The sequence below is a fragment of the Carassius carassius genome, chromosome 5 (genome assembly GCF_963082965.1).
Source record: "Carassius carassius chromosome 5, fCarCar2.1, whole genome shotgun sequence".
NCBI lineage: Eukaryota > Metazoa > Chordata > Actinopteri > Cypriniformes > Cyprinidae > Carassius > Carassius carassius.
Window position 1 is genome coordinate 34,393,618 of NC_081759.1, and position 12,363 is coordinate 34,405,980.

Consider the following 12,363-nt stretch of genomic DNA (forward strand, 5'->3'; position numbering starts at 1 on the left):
CAACTGTGGACTTTGCATCAGCTATTTATGAGCCTTAAATTACTGCATGTCTGAGACTTTCAAGCATTGCTGAAATGAACATTTTTATCTTTAAATGTGTATTAAATTATCAGCTACAGTTTTGTGAGAAGAGTCGGCTGATTTTTTTCTCACACGCAGAAGTGCATAATCACATAGTTTTTGTTAGGATACATCAGGATGTTAGTTTAATTTGTAAGAACTACATCTGGAAAAAAATTCTAATAAATAAATTGCAGACATTCCATGCCATTTTTCTAAGGCACAGAAAAAGTCAGGCATGCAGTGTATAATTGTCCCATAAAAAGTGCCTGCCTTACACTAAATGGAAATAAAGAAAACCAACAGCACTTGGAAATAATATAAAGTCACGAGGCATGTTTGCTAGAGTTGCAGCTCTCTTCAGCTGTACATTTATTTCCAAAAGACTGCATATAGATCAGCAAACTCTACTGTACAGAAAACATCCAAAATGTTCATAATCATAGATACAGTATACCACAAAGCTGGCCTGGCGATACCAAACAAGTATATATAGCACTAGAAAAGCTCTTGACCCCTGCATATCACTGTAATATAGTGTTTTTTTTTATGACTGATATCTTACAGTACATTTGCATGATTCAGGACCATCTTAACCTGTACAACATTCATCATTCACAGAAGTTATACAAGGCACAAGAATAATAATTTGAAGCAAAGGCCTGAATATAACATAAATGTGGGACAGATAGACATTGTTGACTTAAAGGGTTAGTTCATCGAAAAAATGACAATTATGTCATTAATGACTCACCCTTATGTCGTTCCAAACCTGTAAGACCTCCGTTCATCTTCGGAACACAGTTTAAGATATTTTAGATTTAGTCCGAGAGCTTTCTGTCCCTCCATTGAAAGTGTGTACGGTATACTGTCCATGGTTAGAAAGGTAAGAAAAACATCTTCAAAGTAGTCCATGTGACATCAGAGGGTCCATTAGAATTTTTTGAAGCATCAAAAATACATTTTGGTCCAAAAATAGCAAAAACTACGACTTTATTCAGCATTTTCTTTTCTTCCGTGTCTGTTGTGAGAGAGAGTTCAAAACACTGCAGTTTAGTGATATCCGGTTTGCGAACGAATCACTCGATGTAACCGGATCTTCTTGAACCAGTTCACCAAATGGAACTGAATCGTTTGAAACAGTTCGCGTCTCCAATATGCATTAATCCACAAATGGCTGTTAACTTTTTTAATGTGGCTGACACTCCCTCTGAGTTAAAACAAACCAATATCCCGGAGTAATTCATTTACTCAAACAGTACACTGACTGAACTGCTGTGAAGAGAGAACTGAAGATGAACACCGAGCCGATCCAGATAACAAACGAACGATTGACTCGTTCTCGAGTCAAGAACCGTTTTTGTCGGACGCGTCCAATTCGAGAAACGAGGAGCTGATGATTCAGTGTGAAGCAGAATGACACACAGCACGTTTGAACCGAACTGATTCTTTTGATGATTGATTCTGAACTGATTCTGTACTAATGTTATGAGCGCAGGTAAACTGAAGGCTTGAATCAAGGGCAATCATCGCCAATGACGTCATTACTTAGAGAGCAAAAGAACCGGTGAACTGTTTTCTTCAACCGGTTTATTGAATCGAACTGTCTGGAAGAACTGGTTCGCGGAAAAGAACCGTACTTCCCATCACTACTGGTGATCCGAAAACTGATGCAACCGGATCTTGACTCGAGAACGAGTCAATCGTTCGTTCGTTATCTGGCTCGGCTCGGTGTTCATCTTCTGCCCCGTTTCCACCGCAGGAACTTTACCCAGGAACTAGGGACTTTGGCCTGGTACTCGGTGTGTTTCCACCGCAGGAACCAGGAACTAAATAAAGTTCCGGGTAAAAAAATGCCCCTCAGAAAGTCCCTGCTGGCGAGGTGGTACTTTTTCAAAGTTCCGGAACTTTCGGGGGCGGGACTTGGGCGATAAACATCCTGATTGGTTGAGTTCACACAGCATTGGTTGAGTTCAACCACCATTTATTCGGATCAACATTTTCAAAATATTACTGTTATTGTGTCATGAAATGTAATTTTAAAAGTATTTCAGGCGAGAATGTAGTTGTTTAAAACTCAAATCTGTGGTTTATTTATAAAGACAGCGCCTATTTTCGCCGATCTCAGAGACGGTCAGCTCCACGCAATCAGCGAGAGCTCAGTGATCATCTATCCGCCGAGAAGCAGCCTCACCTCGGCTAGACCTTCTGATATGTGCCGCTGGCTCTGATGTCTCTTTAGTGGTTAAACATAAAATATAATTCGTTTTGGGTAAATCTAACAGGTTATCTTTGGTCTGTATTCAATTTATCTATATGTTAAATTGAAAATAAAAAAGGCGAATCTATATAATATTTCGTTTCATTGTAATGGCTGTATATACATATATCCCTGAACTAAGTACATTTCTGCAGCTGTTATTATGTTTAAATGAAAACGAAAGGAGGCAGTGGTATTTGATATCCGATTTCGTTTTATTGTAAATATACTTAGAGGAAAATTGCAGTAGCCATGGTCAGCTGAGTTCAAGCAGCTTTTATTCGGATAATTTTCAAAATATTAGTGTTATTGTGTCATGAAATGTAATTTTAAAAGTATTTCAGGCGAGAATGTAGTTGTTTAAAACTCAAATCTGTGGTTTATTTATAAAGACAGCGCCTATTTTCGCCGATCTCAGAGACGGTCAGCTCCACGCAATCAGCGAGAGCTCAGTGATCATCTATCCGCCGAGAAGCAGCCTCACCTCGGCTAGACCTTCTGATGTGTGCCGCTGGCTCTGATTTCTATTGGAGACGCGAACCTTTTCAAACGATTCAGTTCGATTTGGTGAACTGGTTCAAGAAGATCTGGTTACATCGAGTGATTCGTTCGCGAACTGGATATCACTAAACTGCTTTGTTTCGAACTCTCTCATAACAGACACGGAAGAGAAGACAATGATGAATAAAGTTGTAGTTTTTGTTATTTTTGGACCGAAATGTATTTCCGATGCTTCAAAAAATTCTAACTGACCCTCTGATGTCACATGGACTACTTTGATGATGTTTTTCTTACCTTTCTGGACATGGACAGTATATCATACATACGTTTTAAATGGAGGGACAGAAAGCTCTCGGACTACATCTAAAATATCTTAAACTGTGTTCCGAAGATGAACGGAGGTCTTACAGGTTTGGAACGACATGAGGGTGAGTCATTAATGACATAATTTTCATTTTTGGGTGAACTATCCCTTTAACCGTTCAAAGGCTTGAACGTAGCACTATAAATGCAGTCCACAATAATAGGGAAAAATCTTAAGTTTGGTTTGTAGCCATCTCTAGAATTATGTTTTTTCTTCTTTTTTATAGAATTATCTCTGTAAGTTTAACATCATGTTCAAATATTTGGACATAAATGTGAACATTAAAGTTTAATGAGCACCAAAGGGATTTTCTTTAAAATTCATTAACATGACAACACAATTACATGTTTGAATTAAATTTTAGAGGAGTGACAGAAAATGTGCTAATAAATTAAAATAAAGGAAATATCATAAAAAAAATGTTTGGGCTATTTAATATAGTTGTTGACAACTACAGTAATAAACATGTCAAACAGGCTAATGTTCTCAGTGCTTCTTAACATAAAGTGATCAGCAAATCATTAAATCCTTCATCGAACTTATATTAAAAGTACAAAAAAGAAATATTTATATGAACAGAATATCCAGAGTAAGAGATAAAGCTTAACATTTTAAACCAGTGGCAAGCACTTTAGTGGCTAGAACACTGAAAACCAACCAAAATGAGCTCTTGGAGGCATTTCTGTTTAAGAGAGAGAAGGTTAATGAAGTAGATGACTCGGAAAAGGAGGACTTTTTTTTCCTGCACATCTGACAGCATTTTTCCACACAGCTCTTTTTCTTTTATCAGACCTTAATTATACCTCTCACTGCTCACCGGTCCATGTTCCCCCATTGTGTTTCCCACCGCATGGTGGAATTTGGTCAGAGGAGATAAGAGAGGCTTCATTTCAAAGAGGTCTCTTGGAGCTCTTCCTTTTCAGATGCATTTCAAAAGAAAGCTATATGTTTTAACAAAAGGGATGTGCTGCCGTTTGCATGGCTTAAGTAAACGCTTCTTCTGGTCAATAATAGTCTCAGGCCTAACACTCTAACGCTCTATAAAAGGCATGATACCATCCTGCTGTCTGCCCTGATGACTCAAACATGCTCCCAGGAACAGAGTAATGCATTTGAGTGAGTGGGTTATGCATTTAGTTTTTTAAGGAAAAAACTCAATGGATTTTTATCCTCCTAACCTGTGTAAATGAGGTTCTTTTCTAATACGAAGTAAATCCCAGTGCTCTGCCATAGCCAAAAACAAGGAAAGAATCTTTATATTACCATATATTTTTCAGAATTGTTCTTCGACTGATCCAATTAAGACAGAAATAAAAGAAAGTCATGAGTCACGATCACAATGATCGATCACAAAAGATGATATTTTGACCGTGTTTGGGTTCAACTGTATTTTTGTCCACATGATACAAATAGAAAAACTGAAACTGTTTGTACTGTTTGGTAGTTTTTGTTTAAAAAATATGTGTTTGTACCATGTATATTTATTATGCACTGTATATATAAATACACATGCATGTATATATTTAAGAAAAATGTTATGTTTATTTATTAAATATATTTAGATCTAGATTATATGAATATAAATATATACTGCATGTGTGTGTGTATATATATATAATTATTCAGTACACTCACATATTATGTAAACAAAAACTTATTGAAATTTTGTATGCGATTAATCAAAATTAATCATTTGCACCACTAGTTCCAAAGAAAAAAAGTCATATGGTTTTGGAACAACATGAGGGTGAGTAAATGATGATAGAATTTTCATTTTTGGATGGACTATTCCTTTAATTATTAATTAATAATTATATTATTGGATGGACTATTCTGCTGACACAAGGAAATACTCAAGAACATCCCAGTCTGGCCACCCATAAAATCCCACACAATAATAAAAATACTAATAATAAAATCATAAACACCAAGGAAAGGCTAAGGCGGAATTTTATGGAAGTTGTGATGGCTTGGCACTTTTAGAAAAACATTTTGAATCTGTGCCAAATTCATACCAAATCATCCTTCCTTCGCACATGTAATGCGTTTTGTGAAACCTTCTGGTTAGTCGCATCTTGTCAGTCTTGATCAGTCTTCTGTCAGACTGGATATGGCTCCACTTGGACTCTAAATTGAAGATGCTGGGGAATTGAACCTGGTGGAGTACATGTTGTCTTCAGTAGTCCCTCAAAACGTAAAGTCTGTTTCTTTGTCATCTGGACTCTGAGGCAGACTTTTACAGTGGATCTTTCCGATCTCCTCCAAAGCACTTGCAAGGGAGTCAAGATCTCCACTGTCCTGATGCCTGGCCTCCCAGAGACTGAGAATGACAGCAGAGGGACTCTTCTGCTTGGTAAAGTAGGACAGGTTCCTGTGCCAGAAGGAAATGCAGGTTTCACAAGAGAAGATGACGTTATTTGAGTACATAGCAAGATCATATTATATATATGTCAACTTTCTTTCCCATAGACAATGTTTGCATGCACATCTGGATAACTTTGTATTATATTTGCAATAAATTATGTGCATTATAGCCTTACTCTGACTAACCCTATGTATCCTTCTGTTGTTTTTTTTAAAAACTACATCTGAAATGAAAACATGACATAAGTGCTGTTACTCGTAATCTGCCAGTAGATGGCAGTGTTGTAATATAATTCCAAACTCAAATGGTCATGTGATAGGTCATAGGTTCAAGAAAATGTAACAAGATGTTTGCTCACAGAATAAATAGGAATTTTCATTTATTTCAAATGGCACAAATTATAGTGCTGCAATACCAGTTTATATGTTCATAATTGTGAAGCATTTATGTATTAGTAGTACAAATATTAGTAGGATTGTTTTCTTTTTATTTGCATGGTTTCCTTTTATAAAAATAATAAAAACTAAATAGACCCATTTTAGACCAAACTGACAAATACAATGTTCAGATTTAAAATGAAAGTTTAGGGTATGTATTACATTCAGCTCATAGATCATCTACACAGAAAAGAAAAATCTGTATAAACTATCAATGTGCCATACATTGGCTTCATAGATAAAGGGAAGGTTATGGCTCTTATATCTCTCGAATCTCTAGTGGTTCTTTAACTTCTAACTGTTGTAGAGTCTGAATTCAATAAAAATGAAAAGCCTGAGGAGTATGAGTTCTGAGTGAAATGATCGAGCAAAGTGGAGTGCAGTCTCAGCTTATTATTCAAGGGCATTGTTAAAGTGAGCACTGCTGCAAGAAGTTTCAATCAGTCCCGTTGCCTTGGCTACATCTCTCTCCGGCGCTCACCTTTGAATGTGGAGTTTCTGAGCTAAGAGCTGCCAGTCCTTGCCCTTGGCATTGGCAGTATCGAAGGTGGTGCATATCCGCTGACGTATGGACAGGGGGATTTTGAAGGCTTTGGCCCCCGTCTGTGAAGTCACTGTGCAATCTGCCTGCATAAAAAATGGGACCATCTCTTTCTCACTCTGAAAAAAAAAAACAAAAAAAAACATGGTTTTGGCATGCAATTTTTTAGCCTACAAAGGAGCTTGAAAAAACACTTATGCTTTATTTTACCCATGTACAAAAAAACATAGGGTCAGAATTACTAAACAGGGCAAATTAACATGAGACCGCAATCCTTATAAAAGTGCTGATGGGAGTGGAAATTTGTGGTTGATCTACTGACAATGAGTGTGCAACGGTGCAAATTAGCAATTATTGCAGCCATGGCAAGCGCAAAATGGGTTCAAACTAATTGGGGGGAGGGACATTTAATAATGGCAGTAAATAGACTACTGAAAACCTAAGTATATCACACTGCATGACTGCACAAATACTCTCCTCCAAAATATTTTGCATCTAAAAGAGAATCTCTTACAAATACATATGTCAGCTGCAAAATTAACTACCACACCTTTTCATCGCTAATTTTTCACTACACTTCTTTATTAAATCCTGACAGTAGTTTTTTTAAATGCCAAAAGTGCCCCAAATGACAGTAACTTTAGGGGAAGAGTTCAATAAAATGAAAACTGCCATTTTAACTCATTTAGTTTTTTCTTTGGAACAACTGTAAATTCAGACTTTTGAGCTCCAAAAAAGCACTATAGAACACTACAAAAATAGTCCACACAACTCATGCATTATATTTCAAATTTTGAGTGAATATGAACTGAATTTCAAGTCATTATTCACATTACTCTTTAACTCTGCTGTGATTCTGAATCCAAATAGGCACCTTCTCAAGCACTGATGCCATAGAAAAACTATTCTTGCTTTTCAGTGAGCAGTTCTTGACATGAAGAACATTTCAATAAACTAAAGAAACTTTTTCCACTGTCTTCTGCACAATGGAACGTTTCCATAGATGTTAAACGTCCCTCCACGTAAGACTCTTTAAAATTCTTTTTTCATTCCACAGAAAAAATAAATAAACAGGAGGTTGAGACAGGGACAGACAGAGATGTTATTAAACCCAGTGACATTATCCATCTGACCTCTCCCACTGAGGTGTAGACCTGCAGGATCTGCTCGTGACCTTTGACCTGTCGCACACTGATCTTGCAGGAGAGCTGGGTGGTTGAGGCGCTATGTCTCTGCAGTGAGAAGGCACAGTGCACAGGCTGCTGGTTACTATACCACAACTGGGTGAAGGAGAATTCCTGCAGTGGGATGAGGACACCAGAAATAAAGAGAAGAAGAGAGAGAGAGAGAGATCAGAGAGCCGAGTCAGGGAAAGTGCCTTGATCCATGAAAAATGTGGAAGCATGCGTGTTAAGAGACTCATCTTTTAGACCATCAGTACAAAAGAGACACCATCTCTAATCCCTGTTAATTCTGATGATAGGGGTCAGTGCTGGGTTGTGTACAACACACCATATCTGGAAGCAGGGCAGCAGAAGGAAAAGCAATTGCCTTTGATGTCTAATTAATTTCTGTGAAGCAGCACGTCTGCAGGGAGTGTCCTTGACCTCTCCTGTACTGTTTCTCCAGCCCTGCATATTGAAATGACCTGCAAGATGCTCCATGTCAACAGTTATAGGAACCCTGAGCAGAAGAGATGCTTGATGGGACAGCAGATGCCTTAATGCTGGGATTAATTTCCCTCGAGTAGGCATACTTAAACCATGTTCCAGGAGGCAGAAACACCTCGAACTGATGAAATGCCTGAACCTAGAACCAAACAATTGACACTCTGTATCTGCAGGCTAGGTAAGACAGTGTTGGTCTTCAGAGTTGAAACTCGTTGTTCTGTATGAACGAAAACGAAAACTATTACTCTATGCTTCCTATAAGAGATTCACACATGGGCTTTCTGCTCGTATCATAAAAGCTCATATCATAAAAGCAAGAATAGTCAAGAAAGCATATTTAAAACATTGTATTTTTGTTAAAACATGACACAATTACCTTACAAAATTGCATAAAATATTAAGACTTGTTTTCAGAGAATAGTTTTTTTTCTTATCTCACTTGCTAATTGTTTTTATCAAATAATAAAAATGAATAAAAAAAACAATTAGCCAGTAAATACATCTAACATCAAGATAGCAGTTTAATGCTTAAAAAAAGAAATATTTAATTGAATTAATGTTCTCTAAAAACAAGCTTTAATATCTTACTAAATGACTGGAAAAACAGAACAAAAATCTCGATTGCATAAAATGACAATTGTATTCTACAAAAGTTCTGCGTTATTTTTTCCATAACCCAAATGCTGGGTACAGCCCTTCGGGTCATTTCATTGGGTCAATTTATTGTTTATTGTTATTGTTAATGTTTATTTGTTTAATATTTCCATTGCAGCTAATGTCTGCAGGCTTTACACTGGATCTACACAGAGCTAAGGCTGGATGATTAATCGAAAATTAACCGCAAAATTCAGAACCTGTAACCGGTGTAATTTTCCCATGATTGTTATTACGTTTTTTTAATCCTATTAATAATTTCCCATTAAAAGCATACTACCAAGTCAGCGCTATACAGACGTGTATGACCGTTGCCCTTGTGATTTTTTTGCGTCTCACACATAAGTGGCACGTTAAAAGAATTTAAACTTTTATACCCATGGACCAATCAGAAGACCCAGGAGGCAGGGCAAGCGTTGCATGCTTTTGTTTACAGTAGCAGGTTGGCTTATTACAAAATAGTAGGCATTCTGCACTGTGCTTTTTTAAAAACTTTTTCTGAGCACTGTGTCTCGCGGTTTTAGACACAAAGACATGTTCTGTGTGAACAGCCAGTAAGAACCAAGAGTAAATACACATAATAGAGTGGCAAGACAAGATCAATGAGATGGTGCCATGCTTTTTCTCTTAATCAGCAGTCTTCTACTTGCATACATCAATTATTTAAAACATTTGTTTACAAGAGATGCAAGTTATTATTTTCTACTTTTCACATGACAATATTGCAAATGTATTTTGTTTGCAAGAGATGCTGGTTATTTTCTACCTTTGACATGGCAAAATACATTTATTTTGTTTGTAAAAAAAAAAAAAAAGTATATATATATATATATATATATAATATATAATTATTATTATTTTTTTAGGAAACTTGCTTTTGAAAATAGAACTGAAATGTCTCTTTTTGTTTTCATAAGACGTCTTTATTTAAAGCAAGCATTGATTTAAATTGTTCAAAATATTTAAGAAATAACCATAAATAGTTGGTTCCCTTTAATTATTTTAAAATCACAAAAATAAGGAATGTACTCTTTAATTAGAAAACAAAATCCCACATTTAATAGTGGAGTATTTTCACCCTACAACCCTTTAATGAACAAAGAATATATATATATATATTATAATAATTATATATATATATATATATATATATATATATATATATATATATATATATATATATATATATATATATATATATATATATATATATATATATATATATATATATAATTATTATTATTATTATCAATAAATAATCATAATTGAAGTAAAGTGTTCAATAAATCAAGGTTTTGATTTTAGGTCAAATCGCCCAGCCATATTAAGACTCACCATCAGTGTTTGGAATAACGCCGTTTAAAAGAACGGCGTTAGGTAACGACGTTATTTTTTCAGTAACGGGGTAATCTAATTAATTACTTTTCCCGTTGTTACAACGCCGTTAACATTACTGGACGTTAAATGTGGTGCGTTACTATGCATTGATTGAATAAATGGTATAATCCGAACGCACCCCTGGCTCTCACAGCTAGTGAGGAGGTGGGTTAATAACGAGATAAGCGATTATGATTGGCTAAGTCAGAGTCATGTGTTTCATGGTAGACAATCAGAGCCAGTGTTTTTACACACATGCCAGCACACGCGCCAGCGGCGCCACACACACACACACACACACACGCAACAGCTAAACAGAGATTCGCAGCAGCAGCAGAGATTGCGATGGATATCCTATGAAAAGTTGGCATTTTCAAGGTAGAGATATAAGCAAATTAATTGTGTTCAAAGGCAAGAACGTGCATGTAATGTGTACATTATGTCCAGGAGCGAAGACTTTGTCGACATCCATTGTAAGCAACTCTAATTTAATGAAGCATCTCACAACGACACATACATCTACAAAGCTAGTGGCCAAAAACATCCTTCTTACAAAGATAATACTTGAAGTGCAGGATAAAACTCTTGTTGTCTTTTGATGTGCAATAAATATCGAAAGTTATATACGAACACCTGTCTGTTCTACTCATTTCAACTGACTTGTTAAAACTGCTCAAAAAATACAAATTCTTTGACATATAGCAACTTTTTTTTTTAAACAGTAACGCAAATAGTTACTTTCCCTGGTAACGAGTTACTTTTGTTATAGAGTAATTCAGTTACTAACTCAGTTACTTTTTGGAACAAGTAGTGATTAACTATAACTAATTACTTTTTTAAAGTAACATTCCCAACAGTGCTCACCATATGTAAGCTTCACTTCCTGCCAAACAAATGGTGATGTTGATCTAGTACGCTATTTGTTTGACATATTGAAATGTATGAACTGTCCCTGTCCATAACAGAGAAGAGATTACATTGATATTATTTGAAATGATAAACCTTCAGCTTCAGGTTGTTTAACCCAGCACTGTCAAAATACGACCCTAAAAATGTGTATAAAACCCTATGAGCTAGGTCGCAATGACCCAGCATGTGTTCTGTCCATTTTTTACCCAGTACCAAATAGCCCGACAGTGGTCGTTCTTTAATTTAGTTTATAGACTAGCTTTACCTCGGATGTCTACAACACAGTTGTGTACATTACAGCACTGGTCAGAGCAGGTTACCAAATTTCAGCATGTTACCTGACAGGTGGTGAATGGTTTGATGCTCCACAGAAACTGAGGGATATCTTGGATGGACACCTGCAGACTGAGGCAGTTTCCTTTAAAGAACAGCATCTTGGGCTCCTCAAGAAGCTGACCTCCTCTACTGGTTTCAGCAGTAACCACTCTCTGTAAAAAGGAAGGAAGGACAGGAAAAACAGAGTGAGAACACTGGGAAAAAACATAGGGAAAGGCAGAAAGTGGTATAGAAAGAAAATGTGGACAGACTAGAAAACCATAACAAAGAAGCACAGTATTGCAGCTACTCTGCTTAGTACTGTAGGTGATAAATGTTTAACCAGTTCAGAAGAGAAATTACTGCAATGGCTAAAACACTAAAGCCAATTTAAAGTGTAACACCTTATCAATCCATTAATTGTTCAAATTCTATACAATAAATACTATCTGAACTTGATTTTGAGTAGCTAAAAAAAGGTACAGTGTTTTGAAGGAACGAAAGTTCTACAGCTAATAAACATTTATAAATATAAAAAAAGAGCTTTCAAACAAAGTGCTGGTTAATGCTTTGAAAAGAAAAAGGAATTTAAATTGATTACTGGCTTCTTTGATTTCAAGCATGGCAGTGTTCATCTGTCAAAACTGCTTTGTGTTTCACTGCATTGCAAAGATGAGTGTTCTCTTTGTGTGTGTGTGTCACAGGAATACGAGCACTCATGCAAGACAACAGTAATTGACTTTGACATTTGTATCCTCTGGTTGTGTGTTTGAAAATAGCACTGACCAAAGCAGACATTCTGATCACACAATTAAACCATAATTCTAAAACCAATCTTTCACCAGTGGTCTCAGACTTTAGGACCCTACTGCAAATGCAGTCTAGCATTACTATGTTCTTCTTGTGATGG

General features: G+C 36.2%; 1 protein-coding gene across 4 annotated transcripts in view; it reads right to left on the bottom strand.

Annotated features, from left to right (window-relative positions):
• Positions 1 to 4,807: 4,807 nt before the first annotated feature.
• unc5db (unc-5 netrin receptor Db) overlaps positions 4,808 to 12,363 on the bottom strand; it is a 142,240-nt gene continuing 134,684 nt past the window's right edge. For 3 of the 4 annotated variants that reach the window (XM_059550863.1, XM_059550866.1, XM_059550862.1), the window contains 4 exons: positions 11,477 to 11,626; positions 7,662 to 7,826; positions 6,469 to 6,647; positions 4,808 to 5,556 (listed from right to left, as the gene is read on the bottom strand). In XM_059550863.1, the coding sequence (XP_059406846.1) occupies positions 5,373 to 5,556; positions 6,469 to 6,647; positions 7,662 to 7,826; positions 11,477 to 11,626 (678 nt within the window). In that variant the 3' untranslated portion in view covers positions 4,808 to 5,372. The remainder of the gene's footprint in view (positions 5,557 to 6,468; positions 6,648 to 7,661; positions 7,827 to 11,476; positions 11,627 to 12,363) is intronic. The other variant, XM_059550865.1, reaches the window with a different exon arrangement.